The following is a 25,444-nucleotide window of genomic DNA, read 5'->3' on the forward strand; positions in this document are numbered from 1 at the left end:
TAACTTCTCTCTCCAGCCTGAGAACCCTGTGAACAGGAAAGAGCATTACTGAACATGACAACCTGCAGCCTGGCACAAGGCCCACATGTAAGAGGAATAAACAGCTCTTTCTCAGAGAAGCCCCAGACATTGCCCTGAACCTGGGTTCAGGCCTGCCAGAGCTGGATGGTTGGGCCTGTGAGTTTTTCTCATCTAGACTTGGGGTGAGAAGCCTCTGAGGCAACTGATGAGAAGAGCTTAAGAATGTCCACTCTAGGGATCCCTGGGTGGCGCAGCGGTTTGGCGCCTGCCTTTGGCCCAGGGCGCGATCCTGGAGACCTGGGATCGAGTCCCACGTTGGGCTCCCGGTGCATGGAGCCTGCTTCTCCCTCTGCCTGTGTCTCTACCTCTCTCTCTCTCTGTGACTATCATAAATAAAAAAAAAATTAAAAAAAAAAAAAGAATGTCCACTCTAGATCCCCCACACCAAATGATGCCCAGGGGCTACCTACCAATTGCCACCTGAAACGGTGGATGCTGACAGCAAGTGTTGCCACTAGATTTTTCTTGAGGTAGAAAGAACTTCTGAGAATAGCCAGACCCAACCTCCACACAAATCATGAGTTTTCAAGCCATGGTGGTCAAGTCTAATCCTGCGTGTGGCAGCCCGGGGAGATGAGAAATGAGGAGTGAAGCACTGGGCATCAGCAACTTCACAGACAGAACCTGCACTGATCTGGTCCCACCTCCTTGTTTCATAGCTAGGAAAAGGAGATCCAGGGAAAGTTGGCAACTTGCCCCACCGTGCCCAGTGAGCAATGGCAGGGTTTTCATTATGAATTCAGGGTGATTTTCACCTTTTTTGGGGAAGAGGGGCAGAGGGAGAAGGAGAGAAAATCCCAAGCAGGCTCCACACCCAGTGGCTTGGAGCCCAAATCCAGAGTTGGCAGCTTAACTGACTGAGCCAACCGGGTACCCCAAGGTGATTTCAATCTTGAGAGGTTTAGGGATGGACATTTAAGAAAGGATCCTCTCAAATTCTGGCAATTGGCATGCAGAATTAAGAACAAATATTAATAGACCCACTTTTCTGAAGAAGGTCCACAGCGTTCATCAGATTCTCCAGGGGGTATAAGACTAAAGAAAAGTAGAGAGAGTGGAAAAGGCCGCGCCAAGGTCACACGGTGAGTCATAGCAGACCTGAGACTACCACTTGTGTCCTAGATTGTTAGTCACTGCCCTATACTTTCTCTCTCTGGGAAAGGCCATTTTCTTCAGTGCACCAATGTACCAGATTGGTTCAGTAAACCAATGCACCGGGTGGGCCTAGTCAGTAGGAAGACCATGGTTTCCAGTAGGTGGAGGCTCTGTTGTCCCATGGACACTGCCAGAGAAGAACCAGGGAAGACCTGTAACTGCATAAGAACCACTCATTCCTAAACTGTGCCCACAGGGTCCCCAAGTAAGACGAAGGCCAGAGATCCATGACCTCCAGAACTTAAAAAAACATTTCCAATAAGATGCACTCTGTTCTTTGGTTCCAATTGTTGATGTACATCATGCTCAAGTCTTGTATATGTTTCCACAGACTCCACTGGACACCATCTAGCCTTGAAAAAGTCAGCTCCCGAAGCAAAGGACAGATTGATTGAACACAACAGCAAAGTATGAAAATTAATTGAGATATTTAATAGACAGTGCAAACCATAATTTCATCTGAATATAAATGTATGCACATGTTTCCAATGAGTTATCTATCAGTTATCACAAACAGCAACAAGGACCTTAGAGCTATGTTAGAAAAATGTATAGCTGGGATTTAACTCTACAATCTCACTTGCTCTCAAGAGAACACCATCCATTTCAAATTAGTGTCACAAACTCCAAAAAGACCAGGGAGTAGGAGTGAGGGGTAGGCAGAGTGGTAAACACAAGGGCCAGTACACAGGTGATGGACAGAAATACAGTTCTCAAGGAAACCAAAGTCAGATGCATTATTACAGCTAAGGACAAGGAAAAGCCTATGGCTTTTAAAAAACTTTTCTGCCAGTACCATACAAGTCTTACAAAGAGATGTGGGACAAGTCAACTGACTTAAAAGGACAGAGGCTACATTTTCAGATCATTTCAATTGTGAACGGTCGACCCTTTCCATTGAGGTTCAGCAGTGGAGTTAGCGTAGTCCAGAAGCTCAATGTTGGATTTGCAAATACAGTTTATTTTACAGAAATTCAACATTATAAACAGCAGGCACCTCCCACCCCACCCGCCCGCCCCCCTCCCCCCTCCCCATCCCGCTGGGTGCAGACCATGCTATGCAGAGAGTGAGCAGTGATGCGGCCCTACTGCTTTGGAGGGGGATTCAGGAGCGATGGAACCTGCCTGCACCATGTCCTGCCTGCCCCACACACGCACACGCCTGCCCGCTGCACAGGCCACCAGAGTCTGTCTGGGCCCAGCCCGCACTGGACCAGTTACATGGATCCAGCCCAGTTCTCCAATTCCTTCATGTCATCCTCTTCCTCTTCCTTCTTCTTGGCTGTGTGAAAAGAGAAAAGGCTATTTAGGAGGGCTGGTTACAGTGCTCTCAACACATCTGGCTGGGTGCCAGGGCTGTCTATAAAACAGCCCTGCCCTTGCACCCAGCCTCCTCACCAGGCTATCAGCAGACCGTTTCTCTGTGCCTGAAAGCTGCAACACAAAACTCCAGATAACAGGCAACACACGTTCCCCAGCACCTCACCTCCACCCGCATCGGGGCCAGGCAAAACAAGGATTCTACAGAGAGCCCATCAGAATTCTGGGAAGGCTTCAGTCCCAGGGCATTTGAGAAGGGGGACATCAGGAAGAACCCCAGAGAGCTAATCCTTGCCAGCATTCCCCCTTCACCTCAAGTGGCTTTTTTTTTTTTTTTTAAGATTTTATTTATTTATTCACAATAGACACACAAAGAGAGGCAGAGACACAGGCAGAGAGAGAAGCAGGCTCCACGCAGGGAGCCTGAAGCAGGCCTCGATCCCAGGTCCCCAGGATCACACCCTGGGCCGAAGGCAGGCGCTCAACTGCCAAGCCACCCAGGGATCCCACCTCAAGTGGCTTGAACCACCTCTCCACACCCACAGGTGCCCCTTAAACAGTGTTTGGACCCCCTTTGCCTGAACCCACCACAGGCTGCTGACTCAACTTGAGGGGCCATTTCCTCAATTTGGAGGCTAGGAGGACTACAGCCTCGTTACACTGCTCCCCAGGCTCTCTCTCCACACCGAATCAAACTTTGGTACCTTTTCTTTCTTTTTTAAAAAGATTTTATTTTTTCATTTGGGAGAGAGAGAAAGCACAAGCATGGGGAACAGCAGGCAGAGGGAGAAGCAGGCTCCCATTGAGCAGGGAGCCCACTGTGGGGCTCGACCCCAGGACCCTGGGATCATGACCTGAGCTGAAGGCAGATGTTTACTGACTGAGCCACCCAGGCGCCCCAGTACCTTTAGTAGAAGTGTAGTGAGGGATACTTCTACCCGAGGGTGAAATAATGACGAGGAAGTGGAAAGAAGGAGCAGACAGAAGGAAATGAAAGTTTGATAGAACCAGGCGTCTAAAAAAGCCAGAGATGTTTCTTTCCCACAGTGGCTGCCTTTGAGGCTCCATGTTTTTACAGGGGTGCACAGCACAGGGTATTAGACAGGAACCAAGAGCTGGTCCTGGAATTAAACTCTCACACCTTCTCCCAGGGCGTAAAACTTTTTCTTATTTGGTGACATAGGAAAAATCATTCTGGAATAGTGGTTCCTAACTGGGGTGATCCCCCCACACCCAGCAGGGGACATCTGGCAGTATCTGGAGACATTTTTGGTTGTCACAACTTGAGGAAGACAGAGCCCAGGAGTGCTACGTAAATATCTCTAGTGCATAAAACAACCCCCACCCCCAACCCAAAGAATCACCTGGCTGTGTCAATAGTGCTGAGGTAAAAGAACTCTGTTCTATAGAGAAACTAGGAAAAGACAGGTGATGATGTCTCTGTGGCCGTCAAAACAGATCTGTGATTCTGAATCCTGGGCAGACTCAGGACCCAAACTGAGGCCAACCAACCTCAAGATTACCCACTACATGGCACTAGGGGTATGTCATGACTGGGTAAGAAGTACTCACTGGGTTTTGATGGTAAGGTTATAGAGGGAACATTTGGTAGAGGGACTGTTTCGGGTCCACTGATTTCCAGCAAATTCTTGTCTAGTTCTTCCTGTTCTAGTTCTTCTAATTCTGCCATGAGTTCATCCTGGTAAAGGAAACACAAGAGTGAGAGGGATGTTCCTGGGCACTGTACTCCCTGCAGAGGTCCTTCTTTCTTGGTAACTTAAGAGGACACACACCCCTTCTAAGATCAGAAGGGTGATGAATTCCAGGTCCATACTCTGTGACTCAAACTCTAAACACGGTTCTACTGGTGAACATAATACACTATCAAGCAGTTAGAGTCTATATTCAGTATCTTACGCTAGTTGTCAGCATTTTGAGAGGAGGGACTATATCTTTTCATTCTTCTTTCTTTATCTCAGAACTGGGCACACTCAGTGAATATTCAGGAATATTTGCTGAATTGAAATTAACTTGACTAGTCCATCAAATTTTAGTCTGAAACCATGAAAACCCTGGTGTTGGGAACCAAGTATAAGATCCACAAGGCTGTTTTCTCAGCCTTATGGTGGGGATCAGCACAAAGAATTGGGTTCAGTGGAGAGAACCTGACCTTCAGCAGACTCAAATTAACACAGAATGAAACACCTTCAACAGGGCCTGTTATTGTAATTTAAAACCCTAAGAGACTCAAAATCTCAACTGCTATAGTAGAAACTGCTAGGGGGCCAAGTTTCAGATGAACCCCTCAGGGGTCAGATATAAATGCTCCTTCCTGGGCTTCATCTTCACCTCAAATCAGTTGCCCAAGGGCAAATCCCATAAAGTTCTCCAAAAAATGGTCACCTCAGCTGCCACTGCTCTCAGCCCAGAGTCCACCATGAAATGTGTAAATTAATTATTTATTGAAACCAATCAATGACTTGAAACCTGATGAAGAGTCCCTATGAAGGTCTCTTTACTCAACCTAAACTAGCTTCTATCTCAAAGAGTGAAAGCCATCTCTCAAAATCCAGAATTAGGGAGAGCTAATACTATGCCCTATTTAAGTCCCAGTCTCTGGAAGGATGAAAACTGGTGATTTCTAAACCACACACATTCTGCCACAGAGCCTGCAACAGCACATTAAAGGATGGCCTGGCCCGGGTGTCATTTGTGAGGCTTGTGTGAACTGCATGAAACCACTCACCTCATCAAACTCTTCTCCAAATCCTACAGGTTTTGAAATAGCTGTTGAAATCTCCTCTGCAAGTTCTTGCTGGTCAGCAATGTCCTGCATTAATTCATCAACTTTATCGATGTCCCTTTAAATGAAATGGACAGATGTCATATTGGACAGTCTGTGTAAAAAGGGCCTTTGAGGCAGGAACAGAAACCCTATTGCACACAATCTGCTTCCTAGCCCTACTTCTGTAATTATTCCCTATGAGGAATTATTTTTTTGTCTTTATTATCTTCTTCCCTCTTTTATTTTTTTTAAGACTTTATTTATTTATTTGAGAGAGAGAGAGAGCAGGGGGAGGGGTAGAGGGAGAAGCAGACTCCCCTCTCAGCAGGGAGAGGGATGTGGGGTTCAATTCCAGGACCCTGGGATCATGACCTGAGCTGAAGGCAGATGCTTAACTGACTGAGCCACCCCAGGTCCCCTTCCTCCCCTTTTTAGAAGAGAATCACAGAATCAAAAGGATGGAGTATTCTTAGGCATAATCTAGTCCAACATCCTAAGAAAATAAAGCTTATTAGTAAAGTTAGTTGCCACATTCATGATTTCTCATGTAAGCTAGTAATAAATATGTCAGATGAGACTACAGAACTTTAACTCCTGGGCCAATAGCTCTTCTTCAAGCTCAAGGGCAACTCTGTAACTCTGTACAGGAAGAGATAAAATCACAAATCACAAAATATAGTTGTGTCACTTGAGAAGGTCCTTCCCATCTTCTCAAATCCACTTATGGCTCCTTCACTAGGCCCCCAAAGAAAGGCAAACATGCAGAATTACTTTCTATCTACTGTCATTCTTATAAACACACAATTAATCAGTTTAATATATACACATATACTTCAAAGCATGCACAGTGGGTTACAGAGATATGCTCTGTGCTAGGCATCTTAGCTCTGTGCTAGAAGAACACAGAAATGGAGCAGACAGGGACCTAACTTAGGAAACTCCGTCCAATGACCATCCACCTCCCCTCTCTGGGACATAACTTCTACCATGATAATCAGAGGCCTGGGTGAGAAGACTGTCTAAGGACTTTACTGGCTAGAAACTCTGCTCATCACAAGAATCCTAAATTACTTAGAAATATTGTTCCATTCCATGAGATCTTTTTCTTCTTCCTTTTTTTAAGTGGCTCTACACTGGGTTCGAGCCAATGACCCTGAGATGAAGACCTGAATTGAGATCAAGAGCTGCATGCTTAACTAACTGAGCCACCCAGGAGCCCCAAGATCTGCCTCTTTAGGCAACAGGGTACATAACCCATTTTATTTTACTTATTTTTTTAAAGATTTTATTTATTTATTCATGATAGACACACACACACACACACACACACACACACAGAGAGAGAGAGAGAGAGAGAGAGAGAGACGCAGAGACACAGGCAGAGGGAGAAGCAGGCTCCACGCCGGGAGCCCGACGCGGGACTCGATCCTGGGACTCCAGGATTGCGTCCTGGGCCAAAGGCAGGCGCTAAACCGCTGAGCCACCCAGGGATCCCCCATAACCCATTTTAAAAGCACTGGGTGTTAGGGGCACCTGGGTGGCTCTGACAGTTTAGTGTCTGCCTTCAGCTCAGGTCAATCCAGGGATCGAGCCCAATGTCAGGTTCCCTGCTCGGCGGGGAGTCTGCTTCTCCCTCTCTCTCTCCCCACTCATGTCTCTCTTTCTCTCAACTTAATCTCTCTCAAATAAATAAATCCTTAAAAATTTTTTAAAAAAGCACTGACTGTTATAAACAACTGATGAATCACTGAACACTACATCTGAAACTAGTATGTACTGTACGTTGGCTAATTGATTTTAAAGTAAAAAATAAAAGGAGTTCCAAAAAAGAATGCAAATTAAAACAAACTCAGGTGTTTGAATAGATAAATCAAAGGGTCGCCCAATTGAGGCATTCCAGGGCCAGCACTGCCCTGCCACAAGGGTGCCCCCCCCTCCAAAAGTGGGTAGCCACATACATGTTGTCATGGGCAGCCTTCATCGCCTTAGCAGCATAGCCCATGTTCTTGAGCACCTCGGTGTTGGTATTGGCATTCTCCAGGGCTTCCCGCTGAAACTCAATGGTTGATAGTGTGCCGTCGATCTGCGCCAGCTGCTTTTCATACCTCTTCTTGCGCTTCAGTGCCTGGAGGGCCGCTGCATGGGAGAGAAAATAGGGTTTCAGAGAGCCTAGACACCAGAATACCCTAGAGTTCACTTGAGTCTTTGCCCTAATTGTAATAAACGCACCTCTGTTGTTGCTTCCACTGTAACACAGGGTTAATAATTTCTTCTACACAAAGAGCATATTCAATTTTCTAAGAAAACTATTCAAAATTCACATACTTCAAAATACAGCAAAGCACACAAGCTAAAGTTCATGTCGTGTAACCATCACCTCACTAATCAAAGTATGGAAAGGCACCGAGATAGAGGATGTGTTTTGAGGCCATTACTGCTTTAGGTTTGAACCTTAGGTGAGCTACTCAGCTTCCCCGATAGGCTCATTGTGAGGAGATGAGATACATGTAAACACCTAGCACAACTTAAACATAGTGGACACCCAAAACCCAGCACTTCTAATTATTATAAAGCAGCTTTGAAGTATCATTTTATGCCAACAAAATTATAAAAATAATAATGACTATACCAGATACTAGATAAGTTGGGGTTAAAATGCTTTCTCACACATAGCTGACAACTCTAAGTTGATATACTGATTCTGAAGAGCAATATGGCAACACATAGCAATAGCCATAATGGTGTTGCTGCCCTATGACCCAGTAATTTCCTTCTGGAAATGTATTCAACAAGAGCAAAAATCCCCATGCCCAGAGATGGTTACTGTAGCATTCTCTATCATAGAAAAGAAAGACAGGGGGATCCCTGGGTGGCGCAGCGGTTTGGTGCCTGCCTTTGGCCCAGGGCGCGATCCTGGAGACCCGGGATCGAGTCCCACGTCGGGCTCCCGGTGCATGGAGCCTGCTTCTCCCTCTGCCTGTGTCTCTGCCTCTCTCTCTCTATATATATATATCATGAATAAATAAATAAAATCTTTAAAAAAAAAAAAAGAAAGAAAAGAAAGACAGAATTCCCTGCCAGGGACAAATCTAGAGTCTGACATTTGGTCACGTCAACGTCATCATCTATTTATCCTTCCGGCATGTTAAGGCTGTAGAGATCATCTTGTTCTTTTTTTTTTTTTAATTTTTTTTATCATCTTGTTCTTAGATCCAGTCAGAATAAGCAATTTGACCAAGGTGAATCTGTGGCAGAGCAGGAGGCAAAAGCACATCTCTCTACTCACAATCCAAGGTGCCTTCCCCTTACTGTCTTTGCACCGAAAGGTATCGTTAGTACACATCTTAGATGAGCATCAAAGCCAGAAAGAGGGGATCCCTGGGTGGCTCAGCAGTTTAGCGCCTGCCTTTGGCCCAGGGCGTGATCATTTAAAGGTAGAAATGACCATCAGCAGATGAGGAAACAGATTCAGAGAGGTTACATCATCCAGGTCACCAGATATGTAACCCAAGTGTGGAACCCCAAAGTTTATGCTCTGCCATTCTGTTGTGCTTTCCACTTAATGAAAAAGGCAGGATCCTGCCTTGAAGGGGAGTGTCAAGGAGACTGTGGGAACAGATGAGGGAAGGTAAATCCAACCATGTCATTCCTTTGTTTAAAAACTCTCAATAGCTCCCTATTTCCACAAGAAAAAGCCTCCATGTGGTTTAATACGGCCTGTAAGATCCTGCAAGGGACTAGGGTTGTGACCACAGACCAGATGCTAGAGTCCTTTGGTCATGCCATTGACCATGATGGCAGAGGGAAGACAGCCTGGTATGTAAGTGCTCAGGGGTTGCTCCCTTGTGCCTTCCTTAGTGTTGCCTTTCCACAGAAACCAGCTCAGATCCATCCTAATCAACATGTGATTCTCAAGTCTTTTCAGGCCAATGTCCCACACAGATGCCTCTTTCCCAGGTCTGCGTCAGGGGGACCCCCACTACCCATGGCATAGCCCAGCCTATAAAAATTTGCCTCCCAGGATGCCTGGGTGACTGAGTGGTTGAGAATCTGCCTTCAGCCCAGGGCGTGATCCTGGAGTCCCAAGATCAAGCCCACATTGGGCTCTCTGCATGGAGCCTGCTTCTCCCTCTGCCTATGTCTCTGCCTCTTTCTCTTTGTGTTTCTCATGAATAAATAAATAACAATTTTTTTAAATAAATAAAATCTTAAAAAAAAATTTGCCTCTCATGTTTACAAGTAAAGTGAACAAGGTGTCCAACTGCCTACTGTGTGGTAAACAAGCAAAATGGCTGAGGCAGTCCCATCCACTTTCTCATTTAATCTTCCTACACCCAGTCATGGAGCAAAGATCCCAGATTTTTTTTTCTTTTAAACATTTTATTTATTTATTTGACACAGAGTACAAGCAGAGGGAGTGGCAGGCAGAGGCAGAGGGAGAGGGAGAAGCAGGCTCCCTGCTGAGCAAGGAGCCCAACACAGGGCAGCCTGGGTGGCTCAGCGGTTTAGTGCTGCCTTCGGCCCAGGGCGTGATCCTGGGGTCCCGGGATCGAGTCCCATGTCGGGCTCCCTGCATGGAGCCTGCTTCTCCCTCTGCCTGTGCCTCTCTCTCTCTCTCTCTGTCTCTCATGAATAAATAAATAATAAAATCTTTATTTATTTATTTATTTTTAATAATAAAATCTTAAAAAAAAAAAAAAAAAGGAGCCAAACGCAGAACTCAATCCCAGCACCCTGGGATTATGACCCAAGCTAAAGGCAGATGCCCAACTGACCTAGCCACCCAGGTGCCCAAGAGATCCCAGATCTATGCTAACAAAAGAGACTGGGAATAAGAATGGTGAAATGGCCCATCTAAGTCACACTGCGGTTATGTGGAGAGGAGAGGGCTCAAGCACTGGTCTGTGTAAATCCTCAGGTCTCTGCTCTTCCCACACAGGCTCAGAATGATGGCAAGTGACACTGGAAGAGTTCTCAGGAATGAACAATGAGATGACACATCTGCCTTGCTTTCTAGTGTCCTGAGTGTAGCAGGAGCCTTGATTTTATATAGTCAGCTACATTCTGATTTTTGTTCTTTTTCTTTTTTTTTTTCAAATTTTGTTCTCGGGTTTCTTTTTTCCAAACCCTGTGTAAAAGGCTGACTTTCAATAAATCACAGTGAGGGAGCTGCTCTGCTTCATACAAAACCCCAACCCAGAAGCAAGTCATCTGTGAATAGTTTAACACTAGGTTTGGGGACACCTGGGTGCCTCATCAGTTAAGCGTCTGCCTTCAGCTCAGGGCATGATCCTGGAGTCCCGGGATCGAGTCCCACATCGGGCTCCTTGCATGGAGCCTGCTTCTCCCTCTGCCTGTGTGTCTCTGCCTCTCATAACACTAGATTCCCCATACACTCTGACTTTATTTATTTATTTATTTATTTTATTATTTATGATAGTCACAGAGAGAGAGAGAGAGAGAGGCAGAGACACAGGCAGAGGGAGAAGCAGGCTCCATGCACCGGGAGCCCGATGTGGGATTCGATCCCGGGTCTCCAGGATCGCGCCCTGGGCCAAAGGCAGGCGCCAAACCACTGCGCCACCCAGGAATCCCCCACTCTGATTTTATTTATTTATTTTTTTTTAATTTTTTTTAAAATTTATTTATGATAGTCACAGAGAGAGAGAGAGAGAGAGAGGCAGAGACACAGGCTGAGGAAGAAGCAGGCTCCATGCACCGGGAGCCTGATGTGGGATTCGATCCCGGGTCTCCAGGATCGCGCCCTGGGCCAAAGGCAGGCGCCAAACCGTTGCGCCACCCAGGGATCCCCCCCACTCTGATTTTAAAACCAAATTTATCCTTTCTCTATTAATATGTTAATTTTAGAACTGCTTTAACTTTTCCTATAATACGTTTTCTTTTTTTTTTTTTTAAGATTTTATTTATTTATTCATGAGAGATACAGAGAGAGAGGCAGAGACACAGGCAGAGGGAGAAGCAGGCTCCATGCAGGAAGCCCTGTGTGGGACTCGATCCCGGGACCCCAGGATCATGCCCTGAGCTGAAGGCAGACGCTTAACTGCCGAGCCACCCAGGCATCCCTCTACTACATTTTCTTTTCTTTTAAAAAATATTTTATTTGTTTATTCATGAGAGAGACAGACTTAGAGAGAGAGGGGCAGAGACACAGGCAGAGGGAGAAGCAGGCTCCATGCAGGGAGCCCGACGTGGGACTTGATCCCAGAGTCTTGACTCTGGGATCACACCCTGAGCCAAAGGCAGATACTCAACTGAGCCACCCAGGCGTCCCCCTCTAATACATTTTCATTTGGCAGTGACTCCTCGTATGCCAATCGTATATTGCTCCGATCGCCACATTACTTCTAAAACTTCCCAAGCAATAAATGATCTGGAAGCAAATAACCTGAACATACCAGGTAAGCAAGAGTCACCCCATGAATGATATGTTTACATTATTCATGTTTATAGACCAACATCTAGTACAATGGCTGGTATAAAGTGCTTCATATATATTAAACTGAATCTCTAATTTCATCTGTATTTTAAGTTTTTCATGTATTTTATGCAGGGTTCCTTGTGTGTGGTACACCCATATTTTATCTCCTGTGTACCTGTGACTCGAAGGAGAAATGATAATGTCTCATTGAAACACTGGCTAAAACAATAATTGGACAGGATTTTTTCTCTGCATCCCTCCTGGCCCATAAAATAGGAACTCTTGTAAGCACTTGCCCTTCCCTTCATTCTCACCATAAGGTATGTTTTCAGGGAGGAAGAAAAGGGCCTGAGTAATCAGCCTGGCCCTTTCGGGTTTCCATCCCCTGCCTGCAGGGTTCACACAGTCTTCTCCATGTAGTAAACTCTCCAGGATGGTGCCTGGCAGGGAAAGTTGATTTATTTACCCCAATCTAACTCCTGTGTGTATGTCTCAGCTAGTTAAGAACTCCAAAGAGAAAGGGTACATGATTCATTTTCTCCCTTCATACATGGTTCATGAGCAATCTTTTTATTAAAGATCTATTTATTTATTTAAGGTAAGAGGGGCAGAGGGTAAGGGAGAGAAAGTCTCAAGTAGATTCCTCACTGAGCATGGGGCCCACCTCGGGGTTCAATCTCATGACCCTGATATCAGGACCTGAGCCAAAACTTAACCAACTGTGCCACCCAGGTGCCCCTATGTAACGTAATCTTGAAATTTTTTTTAAAAAAATATTTTATTTATTGGGATCCCTGGGTGGCGCAGTGGTTTAGCGCCTTGCCTTTGGCCCAGGGCACGATCCTGGAGACCCGGGATCGAATCCCACGTCGGGCTCCCGGTGCATGGAGCCTGCTTCTCCCTCTGCCTTTGTCTCTGCCTCTCTCTCTCTCTCTCTCTGTGACTATCATAAATAAATAAAAATTAAAAAAAAAAAAGAAAAAGAATATTTTATTTATTTATTTATTTGAGAGAGTGAGTGAGAGCACAAGCTGGGGGAGGGGCAAAGGGAGAAGGAGAAGCAGACTCCTCACTGAGCAGGGAGTCCGACCCAGGGTTCAATTCCAGGACCCTGAGATCATGACCCAAGCTGAAGGCAGATGCTTAACCAACTAAGCCACCCAGGCACCCTGACGTGATCTTGAAATTAGCAGCACCTAGGTGGCTCAGTCAGTTAAACATCCGACTCTTGGTTTTGGCTCAGGACGTGATCTCAGGGTCATGGGATTGATCCCCGTGTCAGGCTCTGTGCTGAGCATGGATGGAGCCTGCTTGTGATTCTCTCTCTCCCTCTGCCCCTCCTGTTTGCACGACCTCCCTCTCAATAAATAAAACCTTAAAAAAAAAAAAAAAGAAATTAGACATGAGGTCACCATTTGGGCTACAAGAATACGTGTAAACATAAATATTCATAGCACTTAAACCACTCTGTAGCTTAGAAACGTGTGGAAGAGTGGTGAAGTATGTAACTTAGGCCAAACTAAAGGAGTTGAATGCCATTCTTTCTGCATACTGTTATACTTAAATAAAATATCATCCATCTCAACCTTACTTCTGACCACCGGAATTTACTTCTACATATGGCCAAAGTTTAAGGGGCCAAGCCTAATGTTTTACATAAATATGTGCTGGCTCTTAGTGAGTGCCTTGCCTTATACATCTCCAAATTCCTGAGGTTGGGTTAAAAAGCAAGTACAGGGTTCTTATTACAAAACAAAAACAAAAACAAAAAACAAAAAAAAATCTATGTGAGGTGATAGATGTTAACTTATCATGGTAATCATTTCATAATACATATATCAAATCATTATGTTGTATAGCTAAAACTAGTACAATGTTATGTCAATTATATCTCAATAAAACTAGGGGGAAAATGGGAGAAAAAAAAAAAAAACAACTACTGGGTTAACAAGGAGTTCATCTAAACCAAATATTCAAAGAGGTGTCCAAAGAAATCTCTTTTCTGACAAAGAACTCCAGTGGCATTCATAAACACAGTGGCTTTAACAATGGAAATCTAACTCAGGCCAATAAAAGTTAAAGAGGTTGCTTTTAGATGGAAAAAAATAGTCCTTGGAATCTCCATATTTAATTATGCCTTTGTCAGTTCCAAGAGAGTAATTACAGCAGCAATTACAGAATCTAATAACCAGCTTTATTGGCTCTGAAAGCTGAAGCAAAAACAACTCCAACCATGTTGAAATAAACATTGGTCTCCAGACAGATGCTTCATTAGACACTCTAAATAGCTATTTGGAGGAATACAAAAGAGATACCGTATCAAACAGAGAGACCAGTTGAAAAACTATTCACCCAGGACTGGAAACTCCTCCTGCAAGGCATCTGTTAATGACTGTACAGAAACCATTTTCAGAGAACATATCAGTTCAATACAACTAGATAGCATGCTCCTTTCTCTTAGTCAAAGGCAGACTTGACTTTTCTTTGAAGAGTTGCTGAGGGAGACAAGTTTGCCTGCACTGGTCTGGGGGCATTCAGTACAGGAGCCATGAACCCTGGGCATCTCAAAAGATGCTAAAAAGGCCTAACTGTATACTCATGACTAGTGCAGAGAAGATTTAGGTATTGATGGGAAGGAGGGCCCAATAATAGCCTGTCACTGAATGAATGAATGAATAAATAAATAATGGTGTCCTTTCAAAGACCCAAGATTCTACATCTGAGTTCATCTAGCAAAAGATACAAGGACTAGGAGAAAGGAGGAGAGTACTGTTCCTTTTCCATTCAGGGGACACCTACACAAATGCAACACAAAGTGGGAATTTTGAAGAACCTGGTCATGGCAGGGCTACTGGCAGGCAGGCAGTAGAGTGAAGCTGAGGGAACCCTGCTTTGCCTGCCTTCAGCAATCATTCGGATGCTCCCTGCTCATCATACCCATGAATAAGCCTCAGATGTTCAGGGTACTCTCAGCCAGGAGAACCACATCTGGCCTTCAAGCCATTAGTCACTGTGCTGGGGTCACCTGTCATCTGCCCTGAGTATGTGGGCAAGAAAAGACCCAAAGTCAAAACAACCAAGTTAATCACCAATGTCAAAAGAAGCCATTCTCCTACAGAAATGGTTATTACTAAGCATTCATGCACCACATGACATCAGATGTCCCACCAGGCATTGACCAAATGAGTTACAATTTTGGCATCAAAAGTAGGAGGGGTGCACCCTTGAAGGATTCTCGGAGATATTGAAATCTGACCTGTCTTATTAGGTGACTGAGAAAAAACAATGCCCAGAAAAGGTGACACGGCTTGCCAGGATCACACAGGGAGTTAGAGATAGAATCAGAACTAGAACCCAGCTCTAAAGCCAGGGCTCTTTCCACCACCTCAATCAACTTTCTTATCTCCAAATAAAGTTGCTACAAATAAACCAGCAGTTCCCCTACCATAAGGAAAACAGTCTCCTAGCGCTTTTTCATCCAATTTCCAAACTCTGCCCTTTGCAATCCCCATTTAAAAGCTCATGCCACCACATGAAAGAACCGGAAAGCTACCAATATTCTCTAAGTTCCCAGGTAGAAGAAAAAAAAAGAATGGAAAAGAGGCCCAATATCTGTCTGGTTCCAGAATACTTTCTTTAAATGGATGCTGTTGATCCTGTCTTCAGTTTCAGAACACAGTGGGAGGGCTAGGCTCTCATTTCTCTACCCTGTACAGAAGTGGCATGCAGCGCCTGAGTGGCTGAGTCGGTTAAGTGTCCAACTCTTGGTTTTGGTTCAGGTTATGATTTCAGGGTGGTAGGATTGAGCCTTGCATTAGGCTCTGCACTCTGCATGGAGTCTGCATAAGATTCCCTCTCCCTCTCCCAGTGCTCCTCACACTCATGCTCTCGCTCACTCTAAAAGAGATAAATAAATCTTTAAAAAAAAAAAAAAAAAAAAGGTGGCAAGACCTACAGTAGCTACAGAAAGGTCTCAGAAATGCACAAGTGCCTTTAAGCCCAGACAGAGGCTGTTTTGTATCCATCCTCACTCAGTAACCCAAGGCTCACCTGTGGAAAAGAGGGCTTAATCTTGCAAAAGCCTTGGAATGCTATTTATGCCCACAGAGCTGAAGAGTGCAGGCAAGAAAAAAAAAAAGAAAGAAAGAAAAAAAAAGAGTGCAGGCAAGTGGTGCAGATAGCATTTTTCAGAGCAGCCTCCTTCTCTGTGATGTATCTCCCTATTCTCCTAATTTGCTCTCCGTGGCCTGGAGCTAATGCACTCCATTTAGAAATGGTAAAATAAGTTACTTGTGTATGACCAGGAAAGTAGAGTCTGAAACCCTGCTGACTTCATCAGCGAACACACAGGGAGTACAGTACTCACTACAAGGAAAAATTCTAGAGAGAAAGAAAGAAGCCCTTTATCTATTTCATGGGGACAAATATGAAAGAAATAAGCCCATAATTAACAATCTAACAGAATATCAAATTGCTCCAAATCATTTAAACAACACATAGAAACTATGTTCTGCAAAGGTCAGATAAAGACATGATAAGACACCTTCAAATAAGCTTAGGAAATGCTAAGTCATGCCAAGTTAACATGGTCATTTATGGAGTCCAGCTGTTCAGCTGTTTTGGTTCCACTATCAGGTAAACCCTGAGGAATTACTGAACCTCACTAATCCTCAGATAATAATACTCATCTCATATAATTATTTTGAGGATTAAAATGAGATACGTATGTGAAGCATCTGGCACAGAGCCAAAAACGCCAAACGCTCAGTAAATGTTGGTCACCAGTATTATTTACTGCAGGACTTCTCAGAGTCTGTTTTAACAGAAAGAGAACTAATACCATTACCACCACCATGTCCTCCCCCATAAAAGATAGCTTGGGGAAAAAAAGAATTTAAAACCACCTTGGTTACTTAGCCAACATAAGCTTCATCATCCTTGGTCCTGCTGATGCGTACCAACACTGGAGCACAGAGAAAAGAACATGGGGCTTAATGTCAGAAACACTGGCTCTGATACTGGCTCGGGGTAAGTTACTTCACCTCTTCATCAAATGGAAAAAGGAGTGATACTACTACCCCAAAGATGAATGAGAAAAATAATCTCTCTAAAAATACTCAATAAATGTGAGCATTCTCTCCATCTTGCCCATTTCTTTAAACTTCTGCCTCTCTTTCCTTGCCTGTGTCTGATATTCTCTCTGGGGATCTCTGTATCTTCTTTTCCCTGTCCTGTTCTTCCCCCTAGCCCAATGTGTCTTTCCAAGAAACAGTATATAGCTGTGGCACAGTGGAGAAAAATATAATATAGAACAGCAGTTAACACTTCTAAGGAGCTTTTGGGTAGCAGGCACCATAACTGGTGCTTTACATCTTGGATCCTCCCAATAACCCTATAAAGTAGGTACTGTTATTTCCCCATTGACAGATATGAAAATTGAGGCTCAAAGAGTTTTATCACTTGCCCAAGTCATATGGTTAGACAGTGGGAGGCTTGGGATCAATGCCAGGCTGCCTATCTGCAGAGGGTGTGTTCTTACTCTATGGAGGAACATCTACTCTGCACTGAGCTGGCAGTTGGCCTGCTTTTGCCTGAGTGTGGGGATCTGAGAGCCTTCTATGCCTTCCCCACCCAAAAGATTCCATAAGCTAGTAGTCTGGCACCAAGGGCCTCCAGAGGCAGCTCAGTCCACCCAGAAGCACTTGACTAATTGGTAATCCATGACGGTAGGCAGTAAAAACCTTTGGCTGAAAAAAACATTTTTTCCCCAGTGGATTTTAAATTGGTTAAAAGTACACGTGATAAAATCCAGCCATTTTATTAGCTCCTTTGTATTTAGGTTTACAATTTTACATAGTTGGGGAGGTTGTAATGAGTTGTTTTCTGTTTTAAAACTTCGCCCCGGGGATCCCTGGGTGGCGCAGCGGTTTGGCGCCTGCCTTTGGCCCAGGGCGCGATCCTGGAGACCCGGGACCGAATCCCACGTCGGGCTCCCGGTGCATGGAGCCTGCTTCTCCCTCTGCCTGTGTCTCTGCCTCTCTCTCTCTCTCTCTCTCTCTCTCTCTCTCTCTGTGTGTGACTATCATAAATAATAAATAAAAAAAAATTTTTAAAAAAAAGAAATAAAACTTCACCCCGTCATTTCTTCTGAGGCCAGTAGGCTCTGCTTTCTGTCCTCTCACCCCATAATGTTCTCTAGATCTTTTTCCCCAAGACCTAATATGACGTTGCTTCTATGTTCTAGAAGACACAGAGATCCCAACTATAAGAACTTGGTAAAGTTTCTCAAACTTCTGTCATTTGCCTATTTTTCACCCCCGTTTTAACTCCTGTCAAGATGCCTAGAACTCTATTTGCTTTGGGTTTTTAAAAAAGATTCTATTTATTTATTTGATATATATAGAGAGAGTACAAACACGGAGAGTGGCAGAGGGAGAAGGAGAAGCAGGCTCCCAGGTGAGCAAGGAGCCCAATGTGAGGCTTGAACCCAGGACCTTGGGATCATAATCTAAGCCGAAAGTAAACATTTAAACGACAGGGCCACCCAGGCACCCTGATCTCTATTTGTCTTTTTTTTTTTTTTTTTTTTAAGTAATCTCTACCCAACATGGGGTTTGAACACACAACCCAAAATGAAGAGTCACATGCTTTACCAACTGAGCCAGCCAGGTGACCCATGATGCCTAGAACTTTAAAAGCAGAGTCAGGGGCTTGTTTAACTGACAGTGAGCCTAGGACCTCCCCTTGTGACTAAATCTGAGAGGAAGTAGCAGAGACTCAGAGTAAGCAGCAGATTGTTCCAGACTGGACTAGTGAGAGTGGCCCAGGCCATAAGGAAGAAGAGAAAATGGCCAAGGAAAGTCAGACCCATCCAGGGGGAAAGTGCAAAGGCCTTGTGACAAGGGTAACTCAGGGGCAGATAGGGAAACTAAGATCCCGGGAAGGAAGGTGATCTGCCTTTATTATTGAAGGCCACAGACAGGGGCAGTCCGGGTGGCTCAATGGTTTAGCGCTCCCATCAGCCCAGGGCCTGATCCTGGAGACCCAGGATCGAGTCCCATGTCAGGCTCCCTGCATGGAGCCTGCTTCTCCCTCTGCCTGTGTCTCTGCCTCTCTCTCTCTCTCTCTGTCTCTCATGAATAAATAAATAAAATCTTAAAAAAAAAAAAAAAAAGAAGAAGAAGGACAGAGTCAGATAGCCTGTGCTTTGGGATCCAAGGCCAAGGTTCAGAAGAATTTCATTTGAACAGCTATCAGAAACCAAAACTAAGCATCCATGTAACCCATAGATATGTCTTAGTGTTCCATGTCTTAATACATAAATTCGAATGTTACATGTTTCACACAAAAAATTCAGATTTTTTTTTTTTTAAGATTTTAATTTATTTATGAGAGACACAGAGAGAGAGGCAGAGACAGAGGCAGAGGGAGAAGCAGACTCCATGCAGGGAGCCCGATGAGGGACTTGATCCCGGGACCATGGGATCACTATCTGAGCCAAAGGCAGATGCTCAACCATTGAGCCACACAGGTGTCTCAAAATATCAGACTTTGGGCTTCCTTTTGATAATGTAAATTTTCTGGCAACAATCCAATGGAACTAAGTAGCAGCCATCCTTTTAGAAGGGGTACATACATACTCTCTAGTTCACCTCAATGCCTACCACTGTCCACGGCCATGTTACTCATTTAAATATCCTGACCACCCATAAGACTAGACATTAATTTTAGATCTGGGGATCCCTGGGTGGCGCAGCAGTTTAGCGCCTGCCTTTGGCCCAGGGCGCGATCCTGGAGACCCGGGATCGAATCCCATGTCGGGCTCCCGGTGCATGGAGCCTGTTTCTCCCTCTGCCTGTGTCTCTGCCTCTCTCTCTCTCTCTCTGTGTGTGACTATCATAAATAAGTAAAAATTAAAAAAAAATTCTTTAATTTTAGATCTGGAGGAAACTGTTACCAGTTATCTGGGACAATCCCTTGCCCTCAGGCAGTTAAGGCTATTCCCAATTTAAAGACAAGCAACCAAAGATCCAACTTGCTCAAGTTCACAAAGTTAGAGGTAATGGCCAAGGAAGAATCCAAGCCAGGCGTCCTGTCCTGGGACAGTGCTCTTTCCACTACTCTTGGGGAAACTTGTGTCTAGAAACTGGAACATGGGTCCTATGATCCTGGACCTAGCTTCTTGATCTAAATCTGTCATGCTCAAATTATGTCACTGAGCAAAGCCCCTCTTAGGGCTCGGACTCCTCCTCAAGGACCGAAGAAGAGTGGATTAGATGCTCCCTCTACGGTGCTCTTCCAGCTCTAATAATATATGAACCTGTATAGTTCTGAATTTTCTGGTAACTGATTAAAACAAACATAAAGGGCTTTTTCTGACTACCCTGGGAGATCTTGAAAATGTAATTAACACCAATACACTCCATTCCGGAGTATTTCACATAATCAAGTTTTTCCTGTCCAAGAAAATTAGCAGTATCTCTTTTAATTGATTTCACAAATTGTGTTAGAAAAATCATACACTCCTTTTAGCCTCTGCACTCAGCTACTCCAGCTAGGTGGAGAAAGCCAGCACTCATACCCAACACTAGCCAAAGATGTGTCATTCATATATGTCATTCAGGGAGGAGAGGTAATTACAGTTAGAATGTAAAGCTAGCTGCCCTCACTCTCCATTTCCTTACAAATTCTAGCATTGCTGACCTTTCTCTGAAATGCCTCTCTCCTGTTAGTCTTAGAAGATACCCTAGAGTTGGGCTCCCTGGCTCCCACAATCTCTTCTTGTGTTTTTCTAGATCCTTTCTTTCTTCTTCTCAATTTTTTTAGATTTTATTTTTTATTCATGAGAGACAGAGAGAGAGACAGACAGACAGACAGGCAGGCAGAGGGAGAAGCAGGCTCCATGAGAGACAGAGAAAGAGAGAGAGAGAGAGACAGGCAGAGGGAGAAGCAGGCTCCATGCAGGGAGCCCGATGTGGGACTCGATCCCAGGACTCCAGGATCATGCCCTGGGCCAACGGCAGGCGCTAAATTGTTGAGGCACCCAGGGATCCCCATCTTCTTCTCAATTTCAAGTGGTTGGATGGAGCTCAAACCTTGATCCTGAGTTCATACACACTAACCTGAGCTAATACACTTATTCAGAGTCTTGTATTTTATTCCTTCATTTAATCCTCACAATAAGGAATTAGTCTTATTAGTCCATTTATAGATGGGGAGATTTGAGGCTGGAGAGATTAAGTAACTTACTAACTTCTCAAAGCTTGTGGAGTAACTGGCAGAGTCAGGACCCAAATACATATTCCTTCTGCATCTAGCCAAGATAAAATGGCAGGGACTGAACTTACCCTCCTACCTAAGAAAAATGAAATAATAATTTTCAAGACACTGACATCAGGTTAAAAAGGTCAGTCATCTCTGAGAAATGGGAAATAAACTAGGTGACAACTGCCCTAGTTTATTGCTTTTAGAATTTTCTAGACCTCAGCGCAGGGAGAGAAAATCCAGGCAGAACCTGGTAGGCTTCCCTAGCTGATGAGATAGAGCTGAGAGTCTGGAGAGACCAAAGTGGCTAGAGTTCACAGGACAGAGTACCAGAGAGGACAAAGCTGAAGGAGGCAGCAGGGAGGGAGAGAGAAAGAGAATACTCAACAGAAACTCTTGGAGATCTGCAGTCCCCACAAAAGGATTAGAGAGAACAGTACCAGGTGCTCACATGGAGCTGGTTATAGTACCTGCTCTTCAGCCATACTGAAAAAAACCTCGTAATTCATGGGGCTTTGGGTAGAATATTCAGAAGGGTCTTGTCTCGATAGTAGGGAATAAATAGCCATCTTCTTTGGGCCCATCTAACACATTTTTTTTTCCATCTAACAAATTTTAAAAGCAGGACCCCAAAACACAAATTGTTGCCAACAAAATTAACTATGCCCAAAGCTTAAGAATATAGGAATATAGAAATACCTTATATTCAACAAGGTAAAATTTCCATTTGACAACTGATCAAATCAGGCAGAAGAAAAATGATAACAGATGAAAATACAGATCTACACAGAGGTATAAAGAGCACCAGGAAGGATAAATATATGGACAAACATGTAAGGATTTTTTAAATTACTTAAATTAAAAAAAATAATATAGCAATGAGTTTATAACATATGCAAAAGTAAAACATGACATAGAGGTAGAGACAGAACGTGTGAGACAGCACAAGCAGGGGGCAGAGGGAGAAGGAGAGGGAGAAGCAGGGAGCCCGACAAGAGGCTCAATCCCTGGGATCATGACCTGAGCCAAAGGCAGATGCTTAACTGACTGAGCTACCCAAGCACCCCTAGACTCTTGATTTTGGCTCACATCCTGATCAGAGTCATGAGATCGAGCCCCACGTGCAGCTCTACACTGAGCACGGAGCCTACTTAGGATTGTCTCTCCCTTCTCCCTCTGCCCCCCTTCCCCACCCCCACCACCATGCACATGTTTTTTCTCTCTCTGTAAAAAAAGGAAAAGAAACTAGAAAAAAATAAAACCCAAAGTAAACAGAAGAAAGGAAATGAGGATCAGGGCAGCCGGGGTGGCTCAGCGGTTTAGCACCACCTTCAGCCCAGGGTGTGATCCTGGAGACCCGGAATCGAGTCCCATGTCGGGCTTCCTGCATGGAGCCTGTTTCTCCCTCTGCCTGTGTCTCTGCTTCTCTCTCCTTTTCTCTCTCCCTCTCTCTGTCTCTCATGAATAAATAAAAATAAAATCTTTAGGACAGCCCAAGTGGCTCAGTAGTTTAGTGCTGCCTTCGGCCCAGGGCCTGGTCCTGGAGACCCGGGATTGAGTCCCACGTCGGGTTCCTTGCATGGAGCCTGCTTCTCCCTCTGCCTGTGTCTCTGCCTCTCTGTATATCTCTCATGAATGGATGAATCAAATCTTTAATAAATAAATAAATAGATAGGTAAATAAAATCTTTTTTTTTTAATTTTTTTATTTATGATAGTCACACACACACACACACACACACACACAGAGGCAGAGACACAGGCAGAGGGAGAAGCAGGCTCCATGCACTGGGAGCTCAACGTGGGATTCGATCCCGGGTCTCCAGGATCGCGCTCTGGGCCAAAGGCAGGCACCAAACCGCTGCGCCACCCAGGGATCCCGGTAAATAAAATCTTTAAAAAATGATCAAAGTAAAAATCGATAAAACAGGAAACTGATGTTAACTAGACTTACTGTGGTGATCATTTTGCAATATATATATTATCAAATCAATATGCTGTATACTTGAAACTAATATAACGTTACATCAATTATACCTCAACAAAAAATAAAAAATGAAATAGATAACAAAAACAATAGAAATCAATGAAATAAAAATCTGGCTCTTTGATCAATAAAACAGTACCTCTAGCCAGAATGATCAGGAAAAAAAAATTACTAAAGCAGTAATGATGTGCCATCACTACTGATTCCATAGATGCTAAAAGGAAAAGGGATTATGAACAAATTCATGCCAATAATTTGACAACTTAGACTGATAAATTCCTTGAAAAACCCAAACCCATGCTCCTTTTACTATAAGAATTATACCTTGCTTGTGACACTTTGATACCAGGAACAAAAGAAGATAGAGCCTCAAGGCTAAAAGAGTTCACAAACCAGCAGAGATGGCAATGTGATATAACAGTAGAGGTAAGCACAGGGCACTAGGGGAGCCGCAGGAGGGGAACCTAACCTTTGGAGTTATCACATATTTTATTTTATTTTTAAAGATTTTACTTATTGGGATCCCTGGGTGGCGCAGCGGTTTAGCTCCTGCCTTTGGCCCAGGGCGCGATCCTGGAGACCCGGGATCGAATCCCACGTCAGGCTCCCGGTGCATGGAGCCTGCTTCTCCCTCTGCCTATGTCTCTTCCTCTCTCTCTCTGTGTGTGACTATCATAAATAAATAAAAATTTAAAAAAAAGATTTTATTTATTTATTCATGAGATACACACACACACAAACAAAGGCAGAGACACAGGCAGAGGGAGAAGCAGGCTCCATGCAGGGAACCCGATGTGGGACTTGATCCTAGGTCTCCAGGATCATGCTCTGGGCTGAAGGCGGCGCTAAACCACTGAGCCACCCAGGCTGCCCTGGAGTTATCACATATTTTAAGGGATGATAAGAGATAGACAAGAGGGACATATCCCAGTGAGGAGGAACAGAAAGGCAAGAGAGAACGGGGAGGGAACAAGGAGAGATAAAAGCCTAAGAGAGAAACTTTTTTTCTTTTTAAAGATTTTATTTATTTATTTATTCATGAGAGACTGAGAGAGAGAGAGAGAGAGGCAGAGACACAGGCAGAGGGAGAAGCAGGCTCCATGCAGGGAGCCTGATGTGGGACTTAATCCCGCGGATCACGCCCTGAGCCAAAGGCAGACGCTCAACTGATGAGCCACCCAGGCATCTCCCAAGAAAGAAACTTAAGAACAAGCCTGTTAAAAAAAAAAAAAAAAAGAAAGAAAGAAAGAAAGAAAAAGAAAAGAAAAGAAAGGAAAAGAAAAGAAAGAAAAGAAAAGTAAAGAAAAGAAAGAAAAGAAAAGAAAAGAAAGAAAAGAAAAGAAAAGAAAAAAGAAAAGAAAAGAAAAGAAAAGAAAAGAAAAGAAAAGAAAAGAAAAGAAAAGAAAAGAAAAGAACAAGCTTGTTAAGGCCCTGTTAAGGAGCTGCTAGACTTTATCCCAAGGTTAGAGGGAAGCCATTGAAAGATTCAAGGCAGGGCAGGCATGTGATCAGATTTGCATTTCAGAAAGATCCCTCTGGCTGCTATGAGAAGAAAGGACTGATGACTACTGCAATAATCCAGAGAGTTTGGACTTCAAGGGCCTGAACTAAGGCCACAGTAGAGGGAAGAGGATGAACTTAAAAGAGATCAAGAGGGAAGACTCTGTGGGCCTATATCACTTGTTTGAATGTGTAGTGGGAGGAAATGCAGAGTCAGGAACAATCCCAAAGTTCTGGCTGGGGCAAAGAGAGCATTGAGATGCCACTTCTCAGAGACTAGTGACTCAGGGGATGGAAGATGGGGCAGGAAGGGACAAACCATTCTCAGAGGCCTTTCTGTGGGGGCTGTGTACTTCAAAACTCAAATTAGTACCTGAAATTTATTTTATTTTTTAAAGATTTTATTTATCTATTCATGAGAGACAGAGAGAGAGGTAGAGACATAGGCAGAGGGAGGACCAGGCTCCATGCAAGGAGCCCATTGTGGGACTTGATCCCTGGAATCCAGGATCATGCCCTCAGCGGAAGGTAGACACTCACTTAACTGCTGAGCTACCCAGGCATCCCTAGTACTTGAAATTTAATGGAACATTCTCTAAATCTATATAATGAAGATAGAGAAGTTCAGGGACTTCTGATTGGGTCAAATCTCAATAATTTCTTACATGCTTTTAAAGAATAAAGGATTCAAAGATAACTTAATTGCTAACATTTATGCATGTGTGTGTCAGGAGGATATACAGGTATATGTTTGTAATTTGCAGAGACTATCTGTAGGCCTTGTACTTGGTTGTCTCTGGGAGGGGCAAAGAGTGGCTAATTTTTAAAAGTGCCGTCTTTTAAAGAGAAGGCACTTTTAAAATTATGTACCATTCACATGTCGATCTAATCAAAACAAAAAAGTAATTTAAACA

At 44.0% G+C, this 25,444-nt stretch overlaps 1 protein-coding gene across 1 annotated transcript in view; it reads right to left on the reverse strand.

The window, feature by feature from the left end:
• Window positions 1-1,647: 1,647 nt before the first annotated feature.
• Window positions 1,648-25,444, reverse strand: part of CHMP4B (charged multivesicular body protein 4B) — a 54,384-nt gene continuing 30,587 nt past the window's right edge. The window contains exons 2-5 of the mRNA XM_041733329.1: window positions 7,300-7,477; window positions 5,303-5,417; window positions 4,129-4,255; window positions 1,648-2,518 (exon numbers count right to left, since the gene is read on the reverse strand). Of these exons, the coding sequence (XP_041589263.1) occupies window positions 2,454-2,518; window positions 4,129-4,255; window positions 5,303-5,417; window positions 7,300-7,477 (485 nt within the window). The 3' untranslated portion in view covers window positions 1,648-2,453. The remainder of the gene's footprint in view (window positions 2,519-4,128; window positions 4,256-5,302; window positions 5,418-7,299; window positions 7,478-25,444) is intronic.

This window comes from Vulpes lagopus, chromosome 18 (genome assembly GCF_018345385.1).
Source record: "Vulpes lagopus strain Blue_001 chromosome 18, ASM1834538v1, whole genome shotgun sequence".
Lineage (NCBI taxonomy): Eukaryota > Metazoa > Chordata > Mammalia > Carnivora > Canidae > Vulpes > Vulpes lagopus.